Genomic DNA, 23,726 nt, shown 5'->3' on the forward strand with positions numbered 1-23,726 from the left:
CTCCAGCTCCTCTCCAAAGCCCGTCAGGAGCGTGTGGGGCCAGCAGGCAGCTCCAGAGCCCCGCTGGCAGCTTTGATTCTCCCCTTGCCCATGACAGCGATGAATTGGCGGCACAGCGGATGACTAAACAGCTTCGTTACCGCGTCGTTAATTACCTTCATCCCCGCGCTGTGCTGGCCCACGCGCTGAGGCAGAGCGCTGACCTGATGCTACCAGAGCTGTGCTGCTTGTCCTGAGCTGTCAGGGGGAGAATTATGAGAGTCTCTTCATCTGGTGAATCACTGCTCTGGTTTGGGTTTGGGGGTGAGAGAAGTGATTTTTTGCAGTTATTTTTGCGGGGGGAATTTACCTCGCGTAACCCACCCGGTTTGTGGCTGCAGTCGACTCTTGGAGTCACTTTTCCCATGCCCTGTCCCACTGTGGGGATGGGAATGGCTGAGCTGCTGCACCACAGGGCAGAAATCCCTGTGGAAATGTTGTAAAAAACTGTTATTTCCTCATTTTGCTCAATATTTAGGTTTTCCTGCAGGGGCTGTCTGTAGACTCCAGGTGTGAAATGTTAATGGCAGCATCTTCTGGTTGTGCTTTGGGATTTTGAGGCACGGGGTGGAATTGTTGGGGTTGTGCTGTGCAGGGACTCAGATGATCCTCGTGGGTCCTTTCCAGCTGAGGAGATTCTGTGATTCTCTGTCTTTTTTGTTTTTTCTTTGTTTTTGCTGCGCAGAGCAGGGCTTGATTTGACTGACAAGACACAATTTTGGGGACAAGGAGCCGTGATGATTTCATTTAGGGCGCTTCTGTGGTGCAAATAAATAGCAAATAAATGGCAATAAAGCCCAGCTAGGCAGAAGGAGCTGGGAGGAGGGAAACACATTCCAAGTGCAGCTGGAAAAATGCTGCTCCGGGTTCCCAGAGCCTGGGTTATTCCTGGCCAGAGCTAATGATGATGTATGAGCCTTGCAGAACACTCTTCATCCTGACACCCCTGCTGGAGAGGTCTGTGACATTATTCTCGCTAGGTACAGGTGGGAAAATTAATGCATGAGCAGAGAAAGTTTGGCCAAGCAGCAGAGCTGGGGAGGAAATCTTGGTGTCCTGAAGCAGTGTCAGGCTTTGCCTTGAAATTCCCAGCAAATTCCCAGCTCCTGGAGTTTGCTGGTGCTGTGATTACAAAATCCTGCTGTTCTGGAAGGTCAGCAAGATTTATTCCCCTTGTTCTTCCATAATTCCTTGTCTGGTGGGGTGGCACAAAGGGCTCTGAACCCCATCTTCTGCCAGTGAGAAAATCAAACACCAGTTTATCATCATCATCATCATCTCCCTTCTGCAGTGCTATGTGCCAGTGCTTTTACTCTCCCAGCCTGCTCTCAGAGGTTGTGGCAAAGTTTTTGAGGTTTTTTTGGGATGTCAAAGCTTCTAGAGGTCCCTAAAAAGCCTTGGGAAGGAGCAAGGCCCATGGCTGGTTTGGGATGTGGCCTGTGGATGGGGTGACACCTGTGTGTGCAGGGCTGCCCAGCCCAGGGACACTGGCACCTCTTTCCTTATCCTGGTTTTGGGGCAGAACCCTCATTTTTAGCATGGACAAACTGAGTTTAAGCTCTGAATTAGATCAGGACACATTGCCTGCTCCTGAAATGCATCTGCATCCTTTGTCCCTGTCTGGTTCCTCTCTCAGGGTGCAGAACTCTGCATCCCTCTGTCTTGTCCCCATTTCCTGCCCTGTGCCTCTCAGTTATGAGCAGCTAAAACCTGTTTCTTGCAGTTTGTGGGGTTTTTTTCCTTATTTTTCCTTGCCTGGACCCATTGGGGCAATTCTGCACCAACACAGGGATCTACCAAGACCTGACTCTCATTTTTTTGCCTCCTTTATCCAACCCCACTTCCAGGGAAAATGTGTTGGCCAGGAGACACCTAATGAGGAAGAGTGGGTCAGCACCAATGGGAGCAGGGACAAAGCCATGAAAAGCCACAAAAATCAGGGAAATCCTCTGTTGGACAGGAGCGTGTGCCTTCCCTCCTGCTCTGCTCTTTTCCTTGGCTCCCCTTTGCTTCCAAGGTGTTGGCTCTGCTTCTCCATCATCCTGGGAGAGCTGGATCAGGATAAAAAGAGAAAAGGGCTCTGCTTCTCCATCATCCTGGGAGAGCTGGATCAGGATAAAAAGGGGAAAAGGGCTCTGCTTCTCCATCATCCTGGGGAGAACTGGATCAGGATAAAAAAGGGAAAAAGGCTCTGCTTCTCCATCATCCTGGGAGAGCTGGATCAGGATAAAGAGGGAAAAGGGCTCTGCTTCTCCATCATCCTGGGCAGAGCTGGATCAGGATAAAGAGGGAAAAGGGCTCTGCTTCTCCATCACCCTGGGAGAATGGGATCAGGATAAAAAGGGAAAAGGGCTCTGCTTCTCCATCATCCTGGGAGAATGGATCAGGATAAAAAGGGGAAAAGGGCTCTGCTTCTCCATCATCCTGGGGAGAACTGGATCAGGATAAAAAAGGGAAAAAGGCTCTGCTTCTCCATCATCCTGGGAGAGCTGGATCAGGATAAAAAAGGGAAAAGGGCTCTGCTTCTCCATCATCCTGGGAGAATGGGATCAGGATAAAAAAGGGGAAAAGGGCTCTGCTTCTCCATCATCCTGGGAGAGTTGGATCAGAAAAAGGGGGAAAAGGGCTCTGCTTCTCCATCATCCTGGGAGAACTGGATCAGGATAAAAAAGGGAAAAGGGCTCTGCTTCTCCATCATCCTGGGAGAGCTGGATCAGGATAAAAAGGGGAAAAAGGGCTCTGCTTCTCCATCATCCTGGGAGAATGGGATCAGGACAAAAAAGGGAAAAGGGCTCTGCTTCTCCATCATCCTGGGAGAATGGGATCAGGACAAAAAAGGGGAAAGGGCTCTGCTTCTCCATCATCCTGGGAGAGCTGGATCAGGACAAAGAGGAGGAAAAGGGCTCTGCTTCTCCATCATCCTGGGCAGAGCTGGATCAGGATAAAAAGGGGAAAAGGGCTCTGCTTCTCCATCATCCTGGAGAAGGGGATCAGGATAAAAAAGGGAAAAGGGCTCTGCTTCTCCATCATCCTGGGCAGAGCTGGATCAGGATAAAAAAGGGGAAAAGGGCTCTGCTTCTCCATCATCCTGGGAGAATGGGATCAGGATAAAGAGGGAAAAGGGCTCTGCTTCTCCATCATCCTGGGAGAGCTGGATCAGGATAATAAAGGGAAAAGGGCTCTGCTTCTCCATCATCTTGGGGAGAGTTGGATCAGGATAAAGAGGGGAAAAGGGCTCTGCTTCGCCATCATCCTGGGAGAATGGGATCAGGATAAAGAGGGGAAAGGGCTCTGCTTCTCCATCATCCTGGGAGAGCTGGATCAGGATAAAGAGGAGGAAAAGGGCTCTGTGTGCCTGCCCTGCTCTCAGTGTTTGCAGTGCTGCACAGATGGCCCCAACAGTTTGGGGAGCAGATTCTCCTCATTTGTGTCAAGGCAAACAGGCCTTGAAGTGCCTGATTTGCTGTAGCAAGAGTGATGGGGAAAATCAAGGATTTTTTGGGGGTTGTTGTTAGGTTTGGCACAGGCAGAGGTGGTGGCTCACCAGGGGGACTCTGTGCACGGTCACACAGCCCTGGTGACACCCTGGGCTGTGGCACAGACCTGCCCAGCACCCCCCAGCTGTCCCTGGAGCTGATGCTGGCTCTCTTTTGGGAAACTTTTGGCTCATTAAGGGGTTTATCACCTGGAGAAGTCACTGGGGTGGAAAGAGCCATTTCTGGCCGCTGGAAAATCCCTGCTATTTATTCCCTGAGCTAAAGGTCAGGCTGGCAATCTCCCCTAGTTAGATAAAATAAGAAACCCTCCCCAAACTGCTGCCTGGAGTGATTTTTGTTATCCCAGCACTCCTGTGGGAGGGAGCAATGGACTTGGGGAGATTCTGGTGCTGGTTCTTTGCTCGCTCAGAGGATTTCTCACGTCCCCACCCCACGCTCAGACGTTGCTGCTGCCCACCAGGAGCTGATTAAATGTTAAGGGGAGCTCGAAATTCCCACTGCAGCTGTGCAGGATGTGGCACAGCCCAAAATTCCAGCCAGGCTAAAATCAAATTAAAGTTTCCCAGCGTGGTGTTTTATGAGGAGGAGTAAGGAAAAAACAATATATATAATAATAATAAAAAAAGAGATGGGATAAAGGAAAAACTCCAAACAAAAAAAGAGCCCCCTGCAGAGTTCATCTGGTGGATGGAGTTACATTAAGTGAATGGAAATTAAAGGCTTTTCATAGAGATCTTCAGTATAATTTGATGGAAGACTTTAATTATTTCAAAGTGCCTAAGAAAAGGAGCTTAGAATGATTTTGGGAAGATGGTGGTGAGGGGGGGGAGCCTTCATAAAAATATCTCTGTTCAGCAGCGTTTTGAGCTGTTGTTGGGCTGAAAGGCTGCTGTCAGCTCCAGGGGAGGGATTTGAAAATCCTGTGCCCCACATCCCTCCCCAGAGAGCAATTCCTGCCTGAGTGGCAGCAAGAGAGGGACAGGATGGGAGGAGGAGGAGCAGGGCTGCTCCTTTATCAGCCCTTCCCAAGGCACGGGGGTGGAGAGGGCTCCTGGCTGGGAGTGTGAGGGATTTGGGAGCTCTCCTGGAGCTCCAGGCACCGCCAGCATCCTCTCCTGGGCACCCAGGGATGTGCTGCTGTTGTCACTCATCCAATTCTGGCTTGGACAGGTCAGGAATTAATGGCTCCTTGTCTGCTCTCCAGGTTGACATAAATCCAGGATCTGCAGGCTGTCCATTCCTTCCCTGGGGTTTGGATGCTCTGCTCCTGCCTCCAGCCTGGCTCGGGTCTCAGCAGAAATGTGGCCTTGTCCTGCTCTGGATGCTCAGTGTTCTCAACTCCTCCTCTTCCCCAGACACTGAAATTCCACCTCCTGTTCCCCTCTCTGGGATGGGGAGGGCAGGAACCTGAAGCACTGGGGGCAGGACAGGACAGAATCAGGTTTAGAATCAATATCTAGGTTGCAAAAGACCTCCAAGACACTGGAGTCCAAGCTGTCCAAACCTCACCTTGCCCAGAGCACTGAGTGGTTCCTTGGACACCTCCAGGGATCTCCAAACCTCTCTGGGCAGCCCTGCCAATGTTTAACAACCCTTTCAGTGCAGGAAATCTTCCTGACAAGGATTCTGCCACCCATCCCTGGACCTCCCCCTCTTCCTCTTTCCCCCTCTCCTTCTCTCTTCTCTCCTTCTCTCCTTCTTCCTTCTCTCTTCTCTCCTTCTCTCTTCTCCTTCTCTCCTTCTCCTTCTCTCCTTTCTCCTTCTCTTTTCCTTTTCCTTTTCTCTTTCTCTTTTCTCTTTTCTCCTTTCTCCTTCCTCCTTCTCCTCCTTCTCCTCCTTCTCCTTTCTCTTTTCCTTTTTCTTCTCTTTCCTTTCTCTTTTCCTTTCTCTTTTCTTTCTTCCTTTTCTCCTTTTCTCCTTCTCCTTCTCCTTCTCCTTCTCCTGCAGAAGAGAGGAGAGAGATCCAGGGCTGGGTGGCAGAATCCTGCTCAGGAAGAATTCCTACCCTGAAAGGAGCCCAGAGTCCCTTCAATCCGGCAGGAGGGAGGGAGCAGCAGCATCTCAGGGGGCTCTGGGTGTTTGCAGCTCCTTGGAAGTGCTGCTCACAGAGATCCTGCAGGATGGAGAATCTGAGCCTGCTCAGGGGCCAGGGTTAATCCAGCACCTCACTAACAGCAAATTAAGCACTGTTTATTGCTGACAGTGTTGTTTCCTGGGTTTTATTTTCCCTTGATGTGTCAAAGGCTTTCTGCATGATCGTTCTTTGCTGCATTCCCTGCCTGGAGCTGCTGCTGGAGGAAGGGGAGGCTTGGCCAGGCTCGGTGCCACTGCAGGGCTTTGGGCTGTGCTTTTCACCATTTTCACTTTGTCCTGTCAGCACCCAGCCCCATCTCTGTGCCGTGGGGTGGAATTGGGGCCCCCAAGGATGGTGCCCAGATCAGTGACTGAAATCCAGGTGGGCAATGACCCTCCTGATGTGTTCTCACCCCAGCTGCCATGGTGGGGGCACAGAGCATCCTCTGAGCTCAGGGCAGGGCTGCTCCCCCTCCAGGAACCATGCTGCTGGCTGGTTTTATTGCTGATTTAAGGCTCTGTTTGCCCACAACAGGCTGCCCTTGCTCTGTTAATGACAGGTCACCATGTCCCCGAGCTCTCTGAGGTTTGTTGGGGGGGCAGAGAGAGAACGGCCCCCTGATGTTTGTGATTTAATTCAGGCTGAGGATGGAGGGCAGCAAAAGCTGCTCTGATCAAGATCCTTGCTCCTCCTTCAGTGCTGTTCTCTCCCACCAGCAGTATGGGAGCCGCTTTTGGGAAGGAATAATGTGAATTTTAGCATTAACAGCTTTCCTTCTCGGGGGCAGGGCGAGGCTCAGGGGCTGCCGTTTGACAGCATCAGCAGCAATCAGCTGGGCCAGTGGCTGCGGGAATGGTTTGGGAGCCTGCTGGGCTCCAGACTGCTTCCAAATGAGCTGTGCTGAATCACAGCCACTCCAAACACTCCCTCTGCCTGGAGAGGGGCTGGGGTGAGGAGAATTCCGGCGGGTGGGGGAATAAAACCCAAGTGGTTCCCACGAGCTGGGGAGCTGAGGCAGCCTGGAGAGTTGTTTGTGCCTCGTGGCTGAGCTCAGCGAGCTCTAATTGATGATTTCCCCACGTTCAGGGCATGCAGAACGTCCTTCCCTGGTGGATTCATTGGTGCCTGGTGGGAGCTGAGCCAGACGTGCAGCCCTTCCCTCTGAGAGGAAATCTTCCTCTCCTCCAGCTGAATGTGATTTCATGAGACTCAGAGAATCCAGGGGTTTTTTATGAGCCTGCATCCCCACGAAATTTGGCTGGGAGCTGGGCATCCCATTCCAGATTGATTAAGGCTGGGCACAGAAGTGGGTGTTGAAAGCTCAGCTGTTTAATCCTCTTTTTCTGTGCTGTTGACACACAGGCAGAAATGGGAAAGAGCAGATTCAGGATGTCACATCCCTGTGGCTGTGGCTTGAGGTGACAGCTGCATTAGGATGTGGTGCTGGGGTCTGGCTGGATGATAGGTCAAGATATAAACATTAAAGTTGCGCTCAGCCTGGTTAATGAGCACAATTCATGCCAGAGCTGGAGGAGAGTGATGGGATGAGGATTTCAGAGCGCTCAGCTTGGGCATAACTTTGTCCTTCCCTCATTGAGCTGGAATTGATGTCGAGCCAGTGATGAGAACAACTGCAAAGCCAGCTCTGGGAAGGGCTGCTCCTTGCTCAGTTTGGAAATTGGGCACCACTGGTGAGGATGGGAGCTCTGGGAGCAGTTTTGGGAATGCTGCTGAGCCAGGAGCACGGCCAGCCTGCTTACAGCTCACCTGGCCACGCTGCCTTTGCTCAGGGAACAAATTTGGTTTTGATGCTGAGGCCATGTCTGGGCCTTTGTGGGGCTCTGTCACGCTCTGCTAACGAGGCCAAGTGATCTCTGCTCGCTGGAGAAAGGCCACAAGTGTGGTGGTGTCACTGCTCATTCTGTGCCTCACTGCAGAGAGGGGAGAGAGAGGAGCAAAACCTCCTGAAGTGTCTATGAGATTTATTATTTTTTATTTTCATTTTTATTTTTATTTTTATTTATTTTTAATTTTAATTCTATTTTATTTATTTTTAAATTTTATTTTATTTATTTTTATTTATTATTTTTATTAAATTTATATATATATTATTTATTATTTATCCTGTGCTTGCCTCAAGAAATGCTGGCTCTGCTTCAACCCCAGGGTCACAAATTGGTTTAGGTTGGAAGGGACTTCAAAGCTTATCTCATTCCAGCCCCCTAATGTTGCTTTGATTTTTTAAGATTTTTTTCAGCTTCCTCATGTTTACATTCTTGTAACGAACTTTCTCACATGCTTTATGTAAATAACTGATTGTTTTGCATTCTTTTATGGAAAAAGAGAAATTTGATGGGCTGTTGGTTTGTCCATTGTCATTGGAGAGGTGGCATTGTCACCCTCCAAACCACTGTCACTTTTAGAAAACTATAAATGTTGGGGTCAGAAAATGAAATTCCCTTTTTTTCTTCACCTTGAGAGCAGTGGTGTGCACTTGTGTTCTTTCTATATCATAACATAATAACATTTATAATAATAACAACATTTCTATATATAATGTTCTTTCCTATAATAACCCCCAGCCATGGGCAGGGGCAGATTCTGCTGGGCCAGGTTGGCAGAATCGATGCTGGAGATTTTTGTGGCTGTGGGGTTTTTATGGAAGTTTTTTATGGATTATTCCCATTAGCACTTTTGGGGATCTCCACTCACCTGTGGTGTGGAAAAGCTGGGATCTCCTGCAGGAGTGGCTCTGTCTGGGCAAGCTCCCCTTAGCAAAAAAAGGAGAAATGGTAAATAATTCAGGTAAATAAAGAACCACAGGGGAAAGGTGGAGCTGCCCTGGAATTGTGACTGTGAAGTGGCCACATACTGGAGAAACAAAGGATAAAGCAGGCAGAGAGGAGTTGATCTGCAGGCTTATGAAACTCGAGCGCTGCTTGGTTCCAAAGCACTTCTTGCATCACCAGGCAAGCTGCTCTGAGCCCAAATTCCCCCGTTATGCAAAAGGTTCCCCAAGCCTTAAATAAACCCACGAAAGGCCATGAGACAGGCAGTGAGAAACTGAGAGGTGCCAGAGACAAGTCCTGTCTGGGAGGGCTGTGGGGAGAAGCTGAGCAGGCTCCTGCCAAGGATGAGTGTGAGGATTTGTCTGGTCTCCTGCCCAGCAGTGAGAGGAAATTTCCTTTTGTCAGCCAACATTGCCTCTGTGCTGTCCTCTCCCCATCCCTGCTCCTCCTGCCAAGCCAGGGGATCTCTGCTGGATTAAAAGCAAATCCCATTTCCTCAGGCTCCCATCCCCACCAGGGAGGAGGGAGGTCAGCAAATAACACCCAAAAAAACTCTGAGTGCTCCACTTGTCTGGCTGGTATTTCCCCCCAGAGCCAGAATTCCCCCTTTTTATATGGGATTTGATGTGTGGTTACAACAAGCAGAGGAAAAGTGCCAGGGCTGCCCATTCTCCTCCATCCCGCTGGGTTTTGGGTGTTTCATCTCAGCAACACAGGAGCACAGCAGCACACTGCACCCCTAATTGCTGCTTTTTGCTCTTAATTAATCAAACCCATGGTTTTCTGGCCTGAAATCTTGTTGGATTTTTTTTCCCCTTCTTGTCAGTTTTGCTACAAGCAGGATTAAAAGCTTCTCTCATGCAAAATAATGCCTTTAATTGCAACTTCACATACGAGTTTGGACTTTGATTCTGCCTTCCTGTGCAAGACTATTTATTGCTGCTTTATTCTTTTGCATCTGCTGGTTGTGTGCAGCTGTGCCATTGCACCAGCATCTCCCAGCTCCTGTGTTTTCCATGCATCCCATTAATTTTGCAAGGTTTCCCTTGCCCCCAAGCCTATCACCCCTGTGCTTTTCTTGTGCCTGTTCTCAGCTTGGCATCTGTCCTGGTTCCCACCTCCTTCCCTGTGCATATGCTCCCTGTCATCCAAAATGCACCCCCAGCAATCCTCACTCCATTAAAACACACAAATCCCATCTTCAGCCATTCACAAACTGCCTCTTTCTCTCCTCAAACCCCAGCCTTTTAGAGCTTGGATGGATCAAAATGTTCTGTGGGTGATAGATGGGAGATTAATCTATTTGTTTCACTTACAGTTTTGGCAGCAATAAAAAGAAGCAAACCCGGATTTTTGGCCATAAACCACTTCTTGAAGGTTGATTTGGTAGAGGCTGCTTTGTTTTCCTTTCTTCTCCCTCTTGAATCTGCCAGGGCCTCTAAGTTAAATAAATAGATTAATCTTCTTTCTGTGGCCCAGAGATCAGGTTGATGCATTTAAGAGCTTTCTCTCCCTCCAGACTCCTGAGATGTTCACAGATCCGATTCATATTTTAGAACTTCCTTCATGTGTAAAGAGCCTCGTTGGTGTAGCAGCAATTCTTCACTAACAGCAAATAAGGCTCTGTGCTCCTTGGGTTTCTTTACTTCTGAGAGAGCTGAAAATTTTCCATCAAAGCCTTTCTTTTTTTTTGCTAAAAGGAGAATTTTTTTTGGTGGAAAAAGCAGCCTTTGGAGAGGTGGGGGAACTGCCTCAAACCTGAAGGTTTCTTTCAAAAGGGGAAATTTGGCGTTTTGTGTGTTGAAGGTTGGATCACCGTGAGCCAAATGGCTGAGAGCAGGTTCCAAAAAGTGTCTCCACTTAGCAAAACCAAAGTGTGGCACAACTGGAAAAGTCTTGGCTTTTGAGGAGGGGAAAATGGGTTTTTGATCAGCTCTGTTTGCTGTGCTCAGAGGTGAGTGCAAGGAAAGCTCAAAAAGGGGTGTTTGAAGCAGTTCCTTCTGAAAGCTGCCCTTGAAATGTAATGAAAGTGGGGTCCTGAGTGGGTTCTTCATCCACTCCCAATGTGGTTGTGTAAGAGATGGGCAAGAAGGTTGGGAGAATTAAAGGTTTGATGCCAGTGGGTGCTTGGGTCTTGCACTGCCCAGGGAAAGATGTTTTGATAAAATTTCTAAATCTGTGGATATTTTTTAAATCCCAAGTTGCGCCAAGCCCTGTCCAGCCTGGCCTTGGACGCTTCCAGGGATCCAGGTGCAACCCTGGAATATCCCTTTGAAAAGTCCACAGTGGTTTGTTCCCTATTGGAACAATACCCAGACTCCCAAACTCAATTTTTATCCATTTCTCAGTGCAAGACCTTTGCTGTTTTAAAGCCTTTTTCCTGGTTAAGCTTTTGATGAATCCAAGGCTCCGGCTGTGCTCATTTATTCAGGTTTCTTTGTAGGCAGACTTGTTGAACAGCTCAGATTCTGCTCACCTCAGTGTGTCCCCAGGCCACCTCAGCTGGAGAGATCAGTTTGCATTTCCCTGTCCAAAAATCCCCTCCTGTACTGCTGTCTGCAGTGCAAACTCCTCTCTGTGCCTCACCGGAGGTGCTTTAATGGAAGCGAAGGCCTGCAGAGTGGGCAGGAGTCTTCTGCTGAATTAATGTGGCATAAAATGTGTCAGGAGAGGCACTTTAAATCAGAAAAACCAGCTGTACACAGAGGGGTTTGTGCCTGCCGGGGTGGGGAGGCAAACAAAGCTTTTCTTCCTTTTTTAGAGATGATTTTTGACCTGCTCAGAATTTTTATCCAAGGTAAATAATGCTCAGCATTTGTGTTTTGTGCTCAGAATGGTCAAGGATGGAGGTGCTGGTCAAGGATGGAGGTATGGTCAAGGATTGGAGTGATGGTCAAGGATTGGGATGATGGTCAAGGATTGGGATGCTGGTCAAAGATTGGGGAGCTGGCCAAGGATGGAGGTGCAGGGCAAGGATTTGGTCCGGTAAAGGATTGGGGCACTGGTCAAAGATTGGGGTGCTGGTCAAGGGTTCAGGTGCTGGTCAAGGATTGGGGTTGTTGTCAAAGATTGAGGTTTTGGTTAAGGATTGAGGTGCTGGTCAAGGATTAAGGTGCTGGTCAAGGATTGGGGTGCTGGTCAAAGATTGGGGTGCTGGTCAAAGATTGGGGTGCTGGTCAAGGGTTCAGGTGCTGATCAATGATTTGGTCTGGTCGAGGACTGAGGTGCTGGTCAAGGATGGAGGTGCTGGCCAAAGATTGGGGTGCTGTCCAAGGATTGGTGTTTTGGTCAAGGATTGAGGTTCTGGTCAAGGATTCGGTCTGGTCAAAGACTGAGATTCTGGCCAAGGATCGAGGTGCTGGTCAAGGATCAAGGTTCTGGCCAAGGGTTGAAATTCTGGCCAAGGATTGAGGTGCTGGTCAAGGATTGAGGTTCTGGTCAAGGATTCGGTCTGGTCAAAGACTGAGATTCTGGCTAAGGATTGAGATTCTGATCAAAGATCAAGGTTCTGGCCAAGGATTGAGGTGCTGGCTGTGGCACCAGAGCTGCTGTGGCCACCTCTGGCCCTGTTAATGAAGCTCCCTGTCCTTTCCAGCCGGGAGAAACCCTTCCCTCCCTCCTCCCACCTCTCCTCTTCCCCCAGCCTGGTGGAGATTTTGATGATTTTTCCTCTCACATAACAGCTCCAAGCCAATTAAGAGTGTCTCACACAGTCCTCGCCGTGGGAGACCACGGTGCTTTTAACCGCTATTGTTTGTTAATAAAAATAAATCGTGGGCACCAGAGGAAGGAGGGAGGGAGGGAATCCCACACGGGCTCGGATTTTCTCTTTTCCTGGTGGTTTTTTCAGTCAGTGGATGGTCACAGCCAGGGAGGCTTTGACAGATGCTGTGGGCAGGGATGTGCTGGGGTGTTTGGCGCTCTGTGCGAGGTGCAGATCGTGGCCCAGCAGCTTCTGAGGCTCAGGCACAACTGGGGCTGTGCTGCTGCCAGGAGCAGGAGCTGCTGGCGCAGGGATGGGGCAGCTGCAGCATCCTCAGGGGCTGGGCGAGCTCATCCAGCACAGCAGAGAGACCTGGAGAAAAACAGGGAGGAGTTGGGGTGGGAGAAGTTGGATCTGAGAAGGTGAGGATCATTTCAGGCATGAAAGCACAGCCCAGGCTGGAGGATGGAGATCCTCACCCCTCCTGTGCTGTTGGTGCCATAGGTTTTGTACAAATGGCTCTCTCAGGGAGGGTCACCCCAAACAACCCCATTTTTTGTGAAAAACGGAATTCACAACACTTATAATCACCAACAACATGCAAAAGCCAAAACACAAATGCAAAAGCCAAAACATAAATGCAAACCCCAATATTATCTGGTCATTCCTCACAATGTCAAGTATCGGGGTGTTTTACTCCCACTGCTCTGTGCATCCATCATGTTGGGGGTTTTCTCAGCAGGCACAGGATTTTCTTTGTGGAAGGGTTTGGAGGAGGGCAGGAAGGGCCCAGCTGCTGGATCTGTGCTCTGCCCAAATCCCCCAGCTCAAACCCACTCCCAGGATCAAGTGAGCTGCCCCAGCAAATGAGTTTTAATGCTGTAATGGGACTTTTGTGAGCCTGGCTGAGGGGGTTTCACACTCATAATTCACTCCTCTGAGCCAGCAGAGCTCTTCAAGTATTGACCCAGCCTGGGAGGGCTGATGGGCTGTGTGATAAAGCTGTGGAGGAGAGGAAAATTGAATAAAGATGTCCTGTGAGTGAAGTCTCCTTGTGTTCACAGGTCTGGGGTTGATAATGCTGGGGGAAATCTCGCTCTGAGATAGCCCAGCCTGTGTGAGGAATTAGGATGGGCACACGCCGCTTTTATCTCTAAGCTGTGATGGGAAATTTGATCAGGCTTTGCTAATTCTGGGCAGGATTGAGAAGGGTGAGATGAGAGGACTCGAGGCTGGGGAGAGAGAAAAGTAAAGAAAATAATCCACAGCAACCAGAAATGTCAGCAATGCATTCGTCCTTCTGCTTCACTGCCTCCAGAATTCTTTTCTCCTTGAAGTTTTCTTGCTTCTTTTTCTGGAAGTCACGAAGGGTGGAGGGGGGGAAAAAAAAGGAGATGAAAGAACACAGCTAGGGGAATGAAGATTTTTAAAAAATCCATTTTCTGTATTGCTTGAGCAGGTGTTTATCACTAATATCGCCTTCCCTGGGCTGTCACCTGCCCTGGTGTCACCTGCAGGGGTGAGATGTGATGGGGAGCCCCGGGTTCCTTTCATCCCCTGGCACCTGGGGAAGGGAGATACCACAGCTCTGTCTCTCAGCCTGGCGAATCCATCCCTGGCCCTGGTGTGAGGACAAAGAGAGGGGTGGCTGCGAGCAAAGCAGGCTCTTTAATGCTGATGGAATCTGAAAAAACGAGACGTGGTTTTTATAGGAACATAGAAATTGCCAGACTGGAACCGAGCTCTGCTTCTTGTTGTTAAGTATCCTTTTTAAGCACTGGCTGCTTCCAGAGGCTGTGAGAGGAGCCTTGCCCCTTCCAGCCCTCAAAAATAGAGAATTCACCATCTCCCTGCAGCGTGAAGGGTTTACGCCCCATCCAAACATTAATTTGTTTTTTTTCTTTCCTCTTCAAATGTAGCTTTGTAATTCCAGCCATTCATTCTCTTGATAGATGTCATCCTTCCCTCAGCCTCACAGAGGTTTTTTTGACTGTGACAATACCTCGTGGTAATGATTTACCCGTGCTAATTATGCAATTTTTGCCGAGCGAAACATATTGGTGGTGGCTTTGAATGGAGCAGTTTTTCAGTTTAATTGAACTTACATCTCTGTGGCCCCGGGGCAGGCTGTCAGTGCAGCTCTCCCCTCCCCTGAGACACTTTTTAGAGCTCAGAACAGCCACTTGTTGAGATGTTTTTCAGGTTCTTCCCTTCTTGCCTGTTCCATTTAAACCCCTGCACAAGAAGCTTGACACAAGGCAAGAGCTCTCCTTGCCTGTCCAAGGAATGAAAAAGCCCCGTTAAGTTGTTTGTTGACATTCCCTGACAGCTTTTTCCCCCAATTCCTTGCTGCTCTGCAGCTGTTAAATTTGTTGTCTCAGCTGTGAGGATTACTCCAGCTTTGCTCGAGCTGCGTTTTCTCACCATTCATCAAACTTCTGGTGAGGCAGGGAGAGATCCATCAACACCAAAGCCCCCTCCAAGCTCCTGCTTGGCTGAAAAAAATAAAAAACCAGAAAAAATCAGCCTGGAGAAGGTGGAATTTTGTGCCAGGTTTTCCCAGGGTGTTTGTGGTTTCTCAGCTTGCGGGAGAAGGCGTGCAGGGGGGTTTGCAGTGTGGGGTTGCACGGGGATAAAAGCAACACGTTGGGGTTTTTGGGAAGCCTGGGCCTGGCGCTGCTCTGCAGGGCAGCTGGAGATGCTCCCGCTGGGGACAGATGTGCCAGGAACAGGTTTGTTGTAAAAAGATGTTTTTTAGTTGGGGAATAGCATGATTTTGGAAGGTTGAGCAATTGCTTTATTGAGCTATACTATATTACACTAATATTATACTGAAAAGATACTAAAGAAAAGCTTGTGACCCTTCCTGGACAGTCGTGACACAGCTTTGACCTAATTGGCCAATCAATCAATCAATCAATCAAAACAACTATTACTGATGTCCGATTAACAAATCCCTTTTTGCTGAACAATCCCCATAACACATTCCACGTGTGCCAAACCACAGGAGCAGTGAATGGAGATAAGAATTATTTTTTCATCTTTCTCTGAGCTTTCTCACTGCCTTCCCCAGGAGAAATCCTGGCAGAGGGAGTTCTGTTTCCCTCTGTCCAGAGGATGTGAATGCCACACAGGTTCTGCAGGGTGGTGGAATTTTTGGAGATGGGAGCAGAAATCTCTGGTGGGAGATGTCCCAGCCCGTGGCAGGTGATCTGTAAGATCCCTTCCAACCCAAACCACTCCGTAATTCCATGAAATAACAGCAAATTCCTTGTCAGGCTGTGCAGAGGGAACAGGCAGAGAGGTGCTGCTTTTCAGGGATGTCTTCTTTATCTCTGTGGCAGCTCCAGCAGAGGGGTTTTTTTTGGTGGGGGTTTTCTTTTAACGATTTAACATTTTGTTCTGCCTTTTGGCTTTTTTTTTTTTTTGCTCTACTGTCTAAGAATTTTTTTCTGCAGAAATCTCCAAATAGCAGGAGGCTGTGGTGATAGCAGTGAAGAAGAGCACCAGCTCACACAGTCATTAAAAATGTATCAGCAGTTTCAGAAGCAACTTGCTCCCTCTCGGAGGCAAATCGTCCATAATTCTGCTTGGTATTTAGAGACTTTTTATCTCCAGAGAGAACACAAAACTCCCCAGTATAGCCCTGATTTATTTTATTCTCTTGACTTTTCCAGAGCTGAAAGATGAAAAAAATAATAAAATAAAAGGGGGCTTAGCAGGAAAATAACTCTGTATTTGTGCTGCACGCAGGGGTCAGCTCGTGATCCAGCAGCAGCTTCTCAGCACCTCCCACCCTGAAGGACCCAGGGAACTCTTTCCCATCCATCCCACTCTTTTATTTTTTGGGAGCAGATTGGGAATGCTGCCCAGACAGCTGTCCATCAACCCAGCCTGCTGTCAGAGCAGCAGAGAGGAGCCACTCGAGCTGTGAATGCGCAGCTCCTGACATGTTCTCGCTGGAAACTTCAGCAGGGGGAAGTTGGTTGGATTTATTTTCAGCCAGCTGAGGATGAGTCTGGGATAAGTCATCTTCACACGCAGGAGAATTAGTGAGGCAAGCTGCTAAAGAGCTTTGTCTCTCCGGGGTTTTCTTGGCTTTGTGAGGTTTCAATGAAGGGAAGTTTTGTTCCTCTCCTCTCTGAGTGGGGTTTGGGGCTGCACAGGAGTGGATGCCCCAGCTGTGGCCACAATTCACTGGTGGAGTTGTGGAATTCCACCTGGTGGAACTCCTGTTCCGCAGCATCTCCTGGGGAAATGAGGGACAGGCAGATGCCCCTTGCAGCTGGAAGGCAGCCTGGCAGGATGACAAGCTCAGCAGGGCAAAATCAATGTACAGTGAGGGCGTTTGGACTGTGCTCACCACCCTTTAATGCCTGAATTCAGGGAGGGGGCAGCAGGTGGGGACTGGGAGGTGCAGAGGGACTGAAACACCTCTTTGTTCATTTCAGAGTAACTTTGATGCTGTTTTGTGACCGTGTTCACAAGATAGGGGTCTGGGGATGAGGGAAGAGACGAGGATCTGACTCCATGTTTCAGAAGGCTTGATTTATTATTTTATGATATATATTATATTAAAACTATACTAAAAGAATAGAAGAAAGGATTTCCTCAGAAGGCTGGCTAAGAATAGAAAAAGAAGGAATGATAACAAAGGTTTGTGGCTCGGACTCTCTGTCTGAGCCAGCTGACTGTGATTGGCCATTAATTAGAAACAACCACATGAGACCAATCCCAGATGCACCTGTTGCATTCCACAGCAGCAGATAACCATTGTTTGCATTTTGTTCCTGAGGCTTCTCAGCTTCTCAGGAGCAGAAATCCTAAGGAAAGGATTTTTCATAAAATGATGTCTGTGACACTGGGCTAGGAGGAAAATTCTCTCTCTCCTTCCCTCCTGATCCTAAACTGGGATCCCAGCATTGTGCTGGTGGAGATGCATCCCTGTGCTCCCCTCCCAGGTATTTTTACATCACCTCCAGCCCCCAGCTGGGCACACCTTGTAGGATCCAGTTTTCTGTTGTTTAGCAACCCCTAAGGCGCATTTCTATTGCTGACAGCTGGCTCCAAACCCCAGCCCTCCTGAGGGGTGAGGTGGAGCAGCCTCCCCCTGTGCTCCATGTCCCAGGTAATTACAGCCCTGCACTCCCAGAGCAGAGCTCAGCAGGTGCTCTGGATTTACTGCTCAGCCTGGCTGATAACTCCGAGCTGCTGATGCCTGGGAATCTCCTCCTCAGCCCCTCCAGCAGGCTGCAAACAGGAGGAGCAGCCTTGGGTCTGTCCCTTGGAGCAGGGAGGCACAGGAGCTTTTCCTTTTTCCCACAAGAGTGGTTTCTCCTTTTTATTTTGTCTTTGCAGAGTCTGAAATGAGAACCCCTTTTTTTAACCTGGTGGTTCACAGGGTTATTTGTTGAGGGACACAGTATGGGTGATGTAGAATGTAATTTTATTGCCCAAAGTTGCAGCTGGACTCTATTACTAAAGATTAGGAGCAGGCCTAATGTTAACAGGCCACATCTGTAGGCAGTAAGAACCAGTGGTACAAAAGAGAGGAGTCAGATGGCTGCTGCAAGGACTGGGAACAGTCAGTGCTTAGAGGAGCTGCCTGTGAGAAAACTTTGAGGAGGTATGAAACTCTGAGGCTGTGGGATCCTTGCACCATAATGATAATAGAGCTGTTGTAATATATAAGGCAACAGTTATTGAGGTTGGAAAAGCCCTCCCAGACCACAGAGTCCAACTGTGCCCACCCCCACCTTGTCCCCAGCCCAGAGCTCTGAGTGCCACCTGCAGGGGTTCCTTGGGCACTCCAAACCTGCCTGGGCAGGCCCTGCCAATATTAACAACCCTTTCCATGGGGAAATTCCTGCTGGTGTCCACCCTGGCCTAGCCTGAGGCTGTTCCCTCTCCTCCTGTCCTTGGGATAAGATCCCAAATTGTCCCCTCCTGTCAGGAGTTGTGCAGAGCCACAAGGTCCCCCCTGATCCCCCTTTTCTCCAGGCTGAGCTCCCTCAGCCCCTCCTGGTGTTCCAGACCCTTCCCAGCTCCTTTTCTTTCTCCAACCCCTCCATGTCCTTCCCTGAAGTGATTCCACAGAGCTTTGGCAGGGAATGGTGAGGCTGCAAACTCCAGCAACCTCCTCGGATTTCAGGCAGGCGTTTCCCTCCTGTCTGCGGCTGGAATTTGAGGGGTTTTACCCCCTTTTCGCTGCCCTGCTCCTGGTCTGACATTCCCTACCAGATGTTTTTGTCGAGCTGTGGCTGTTCATCACCAGGGGTTGGTGTTTTGGTTTTCCCAAAAATCTCAAATTTGGTTTTCCCAAAAATCTCAAATTTGGTTTTCCCAAAAATCTCAAATTTGGTTTTCCCAAAAATCTCCAATTTGGTTTTCCCAAAAAATCTCAAATTTGGTTTTCCCAAAAAATCTCAAATTTGGTTTTCCCAAAAAATCTCAAATTTGGTTTTCCCAAAAAATCTCAAATTTGGTTTTCCCAAAAATCTCAAATTTGGTTTTCCCAAAAATCTCAAATTTGGTTTTCCCAAAAATCTCAAATTTGGTTTTCCCAAAAATCTCCAATTTGATTTTTCCCAAAATCTCAAACTGGAAAACCAAAACCATTATGCAAGGAAAGCATACTAGGGGTAGCAGCACAAGAAGTAGGACCTAAAATAACCTAAAAAATTAGGAAAGCAGGATTGTGAGCGTTGAGGAGCAGCTTTAGAGCCAGAACTGAGCATGAGGGAGCTCTTTGTGTGTCAAACTCAAGCTGTCCTGCTGTCTCCATGGGGGAGGGATGTCTGTCTGTGTTCCACCAGGCTGGGAGTGCATCTGACACGATGCTGCTGTTTTGTCAATAATCTTGGGAAGTTTGGAAATAGCTGCTTCAAAGCGCTCCAGTGATACATTGCTCTGCAATCTGTCCCTGCCGCCGCCAGCACTTCTAAGTAACCAATTTCCCACGTGTTTAACCTTTTAGGGCTTCTCTTCCCCAGGAATTACTCTGCAACTCCCACTGAAAAGAAGGGAAAAAAAAATGGAGAAAATTGCTATTTGCCCTTCACAGAGGTGGTTCATTTTCCAGGTGGTTTTTTTGGGGTGTTTCTAGCTTTTAAAAATGGGTTGAAAGCACTGAAATTGGGATGTTCTTCCCATGTCTGACTGACAGCTGAGCATGAGATCCCTCAATTTTTTGGAATTGGGATGCAGGAGGTGTGGAAGCATGATCCAGGAAAGGCTCAAACCCCTGGAGATGTCCCTGGATTTTTATTTCTGTGGCTCTGTCTCTGCATTTCCCCTCTGTGAAAAGGGGATGGTCCCTGTGGAGAGTGCTGAGATAAGCTGGAGGAAGCCTTAAATGTAATCTAAAAATAGATTAATTGGAAAATTGCAAGCAAAAGGCAGCGTCTTGCTCAGACAAAACTCCTGGTGGCTTCAAAGGCAGATTAAAGACTTTGCCTGTGTCAGGACTTGGTATTTGGCCCAAGAAGGAGACAAATGGAAGAGGGTGAGAATGTTTGCCAGCAGAAGAGAGAAGGGAGAGATAAGGTAACAGATGAAACACTCAAAGTCAGCATTTAAGGACATTGCTGCCTGTGGAGATAATTTTATCAACTCCAGAGACAACAGTTTTTTGGGTTTTTATTTTTTTTTTCTATGAAGTAAAATCTGCCCTTTATGAAGCTGTTTAAAATGGCATTTGTTGCAAATTTGATTAGCTGCGGGAGCCTGCTGTGGGACAGCCAGTGCCAATATCTGTGCTGGTGATGAGTTTGTGGATTTTGCACCTCCTGCCCTTCATTTTGGTGCTGTTCTGACTTAGAAATTTGAATCTCTGTGTGATTGGGTGGTGAGACAAAAATAGAGGACAAAAGAATGAGATGCTCTTGGTGTTGTGCTGAACCGTCTTGTTCCTGACAGGGAGGGAAGGAGGTGACTGGAATTGTGGCAAGGAATTGGTTTCTGGTTTGGTGAGGCCCAAGTGATCTCTGCCTCCTCAGCCCTTCCCTCGAATCACGTTTTGCTGTGAAAATGCTTTGTCCCATCCTAAAATCAGAAATCAGTGTTATATAATGAGCTGCTGGCTGCTCGGAGTGGAAAGAGAAAAGGGGGGGGTGGGTGAGAATAGAAGTCAGAGATGTGACTCAATATTGATTTCCACTTGTTTTTGTTGAAACGCTAAAAATGCCAAGATGAAATATTTGGACTTTTCCTCGTGCTCCTTTCCTTTTTTTTTTTCATTTTTTAATTTTTTTTTTCTTTTTTTCTTGCAAGGAGCTCTCTGCCCAGTTGGATTCCAAACCCTGAATAATTCATAGTCTGTAAATATCTCCCTCCTCCTCGGGTAAATAGAGCTTTTGTCGAGCTCAGTGGTGCTGCTGGGGGGAGCAGAGGTGCTCAGGGTGTTTTTTGTGTCTCCCTGCAGAGTTATGTCATGCCCAGACCACCGCAGGGCTCCATGAGGATTTATGGAAGATGCTCCGTGTCTTGGCGCCTCTGGTGCTCCTTCTGCTGTGGCTGATGAGGATCTGGGCCAGCCCCCATTCCCTGAGGATTGGTGAGTGCTCCCCTGGCTTTGGGCTCATTATTCTTATTGTTACTGGGAGTTTTGCAAGAGTCAAATCTTAAATTGTCTTTTCAAAATGAGAATATTTGACTGCAATAAGGTCGGCAACACATCAATATTTTTAGACTTGCACCTATGTTCACAGAAACAAGAGCAAAACCAGATGTGCAATTTATTGTATTTGTTATTAGGAGTTTGCAAGAGTCAAATCTTAAAAGAAGAATATTTGACTGTAGTAAGGTTGGCAACACCTAAGTAGTTTTATACCTACACCTATGTTCACACAAACAAACTGTATTTGTTATTAGGAGTTTGCAGGAGTCAAATCTTAAGAAACGTAATTAAAAGAAGAGTATTTGACTGTAGGAAAGTTGGTAAGACGTCAATATTTTTATACTTACACCTATGTTGACACAAATAAGAGCAAAACTAGATGTACAATTTACTGTATTTGTTATTAGGAGTTTGCAAGAGTCAAATCTTAAATTACCTTCTTAAAAGAAGAATATTTGATTGTAGTAAGGTTGACAACACATCAATATTTTTATATTTATACCTATGCCTATATTCATACAAACAAGAGCAAAACTAGATGTACAATTTACTGTGAAATACTGATATTAATAATAAAAAATCTACAAAGGGTTTGGTAGATTTTAGCAGTCAAATGCTGGAAGTTGTGGCAGTATCACCAAGTTCACAGAAACAGCACTTTTACCTCTAAAACTTGGTGTATTAGCAGACCTTGACCATTAGAAGAAGACTTTGGTGTTTTTAATTCATATTCACTGTCCCACCACCAACCCTTAGAATTGTACTTCCGCTGATGAGGATATCAGAGAGAAAAAGACGTGGAGAACTCTGAGATTTTACAGCTTAAAAAATAGCGGGGAAATTACTCAATAGAATGAAAATGTTTTCCCAGTGATGCTCTGGAGGGATTCTTGGAATCCTCCCTGCCTGGTGGGGCTGACACTGAGTGAAAGGTTCTCCTGCATGGTCAGTGGAGACACTGAGCTCCTCCTCTGAATTTTGGGAATGTTCTGTCTCTGTTTTGCTCGTGAAATTAGTTTGTGGTGAGCTGGCACACTTGCTGTGCTCCTCCTTGTGTTTTGGGGATGTTCTCTCCTTCTTTTTGTCAATGAAATTGAGATTATGGTGAGTGGAGATGCTGAGTTCCTCCTTAAATTTTGGGCGTGTTCTTCAGTTTGTACATGAAATGCAGTTTATGGTGAGCTGACACACTTGCTGAAGCTCCTCCATGAATTTTGGGCATGTTGTCTCCCTCCTTTTGTAAATGAAATGCAGTTTATGGTGAGTTTACACATTGAGCTCCTCCCTGCATTTGGGAATGTTCTCTCCTTCCTCTTGTCAATGAAATTAGTTTATGGTGAGCTGACACTGTTGCTGAAGCTCTTCTTTGCATTTTGGAAATGTTCTCGCTTTCCTTTTGTAAATGAAATTAGTTTATGGTGAGCTGACAATGTTGTTGAAATCCCTCCATGCATTTTGGGCATGTAGTCTCTCCCTTTTGTAAATGAAATTAGTTTATGGTGAGTTGACACTGTTGCTGAGCTCTTCCCTGTATTTTGGGAATGTTCTCTCCTTCCTTTTATCAATGAAATGGAGTTTATGGTGAGTGGGCACGCTGAGCTCCTCCCTGCATTTTGGGAATGTTCTGTTTCTAGTTTGTAAATGAAATTAGTTTATGGTGAGCTGACACACTTGCTGAAATCCCTCCATGCATTTTGGAAATGTTCTCACTTTCCTTTTGTAAATTAAATTAGTTTATGGTGAGCTGAGAGTGTTGCTGAAATCCCTCCATGCATTTTGGGCATGTTGTCTCTTCCTCTTGTCAATGAAATTAGTTTGTGGTGAGCTGACACACTTGCTGGAGCTCCTCCCTTCATTTTAGAGGTGTTGTCTCCTCCCCTTGTCAATGAAATGCACTTTATGGTGAATTTCTGTATTTGTGCTGGTTCTCATGGTGTTGATGTCGCCCTTCCTGTTGAATTCAAAGCCCCCCCTCAAAGAGCCACTGAGGAGCTAAAATCACCCCTGCCATGTCCTACCCCTCTCCTAAACCCACATAAAATGAAATATTTCTGTCACAAATACATTTGCCCTCCACTGATGAGCAAGGGGGGCAGAGCCCAGCCTGCCCCAGCTCAAGGCTGCCACAGGAGCTGTGCAAACCCCAAAATATCCAATTTACAGGGGCATCCCATGAATTCAGGTCCCTAAGGAGCTCTCAGGGAGAGGCACCATCATTTCCCCTGGCTGCATGCGTGGATTAGGGACCATAAATGCACCCAGACGCCTCCTAATGGAGCTCACTCCCAGAACTTGGCTCTGTGTTTTAGAAAGGAACCTGCTTTCCCTGCGGCCAGCAGTGCCTTCATTAACCATTTGTTGCAGATAAGCAGCCAATCCATCCCTGTCCCCATTTGCAACTTTCACAGGTGACACTTCTGAAGTAAAATTACCTCTCCCCTCTGCTGGTGGAGGCAGCTGAGGAAATATGGGCAGGGAGGGTGTGAGCTGGCAGGAGCCTGGCAAGGCTGGCTGGGTGTTTTATGTCCCTGGGATCCCTGATTCATGTGCAGCATTTCACCTGGATGGGCGCATCCTCCACTCCAGCCAGCAGGCAGGGATGGGGGTAGAGAGTGGATTAGCAGCATGCTGAAGGTGAAAATCCTTCTTTTTGCTTTGTGCCCCATCTTTTTGGGGAGAACTATGAGGTTTTTGGGAGTGTGGTAAAAAGGGGAGCTCCTCCAGCAGCACAGAGCTGCAAACCTGGGGTCAGTTTGATTCCCACTTCCTCAGAGTGAAAGGTGAAGGTGTTTGAGATCCTGAAGGATTGAATTTTGTGTCCCATCTTTTTTGGGAGCACTGGCAAGGCTGGCTGGGTGTTTTATGTCCCTGGGATCCCTGATTCATGTGCAGCATTTCACCTGGATGGGCGCATCCTCCACTCCAGCCAGCAGGCAGGGATAGGGATAGAGAGTGGATTAGCAGCATGCTGAAGGTGAAAATCCTTCTTTTTGCTTTGTGCCCCATC

General features: G+C 47.7%; 1 protein-coding gene across 1 annotated transcript in view; it reads left to right on the forward strand.

Annotated features, from left to right (window-relative positions):
• GRIK4 (glutamate ionotropic receptor kainate type subunit 4) overlaps window positions 1-23,726 on the forward strand; it is a 214,984-nt gene that overhangs the window by 53,603 nt on the left and 137,655 nt on the right. Inside the window, exon 2 of the mRNA XM_064732276.1 lies at window positions 20,525-20,656. Coding sequence (XP_064588346.1) covers window positions 20,575-20,656 — 82 coding nt within the window. The 5' untranslated portion in view covers window positions 20,525-20,574. The remainder of the gene's footprint in view (window positions 1-20,524; window positions 20,657-23,726) is intronic.

Source organism: Zonotrichia leucophrys, chromosome 24 (genome assembly GCF_028769735.1).
Source record: "Zonotrichia leucophrys gambelii isolate GWCS_2022_RI chromosome 24, RI_Zleu_2.0, whole genome shotgun sequence".
Taxonomy (NCBI): domain Eukaryota; kingdom Metazoa; phylum Chordata; class Aves; order Passeriformes; family Passerellidae; genus Zonotrichia; species Zonotrichia leucophrys.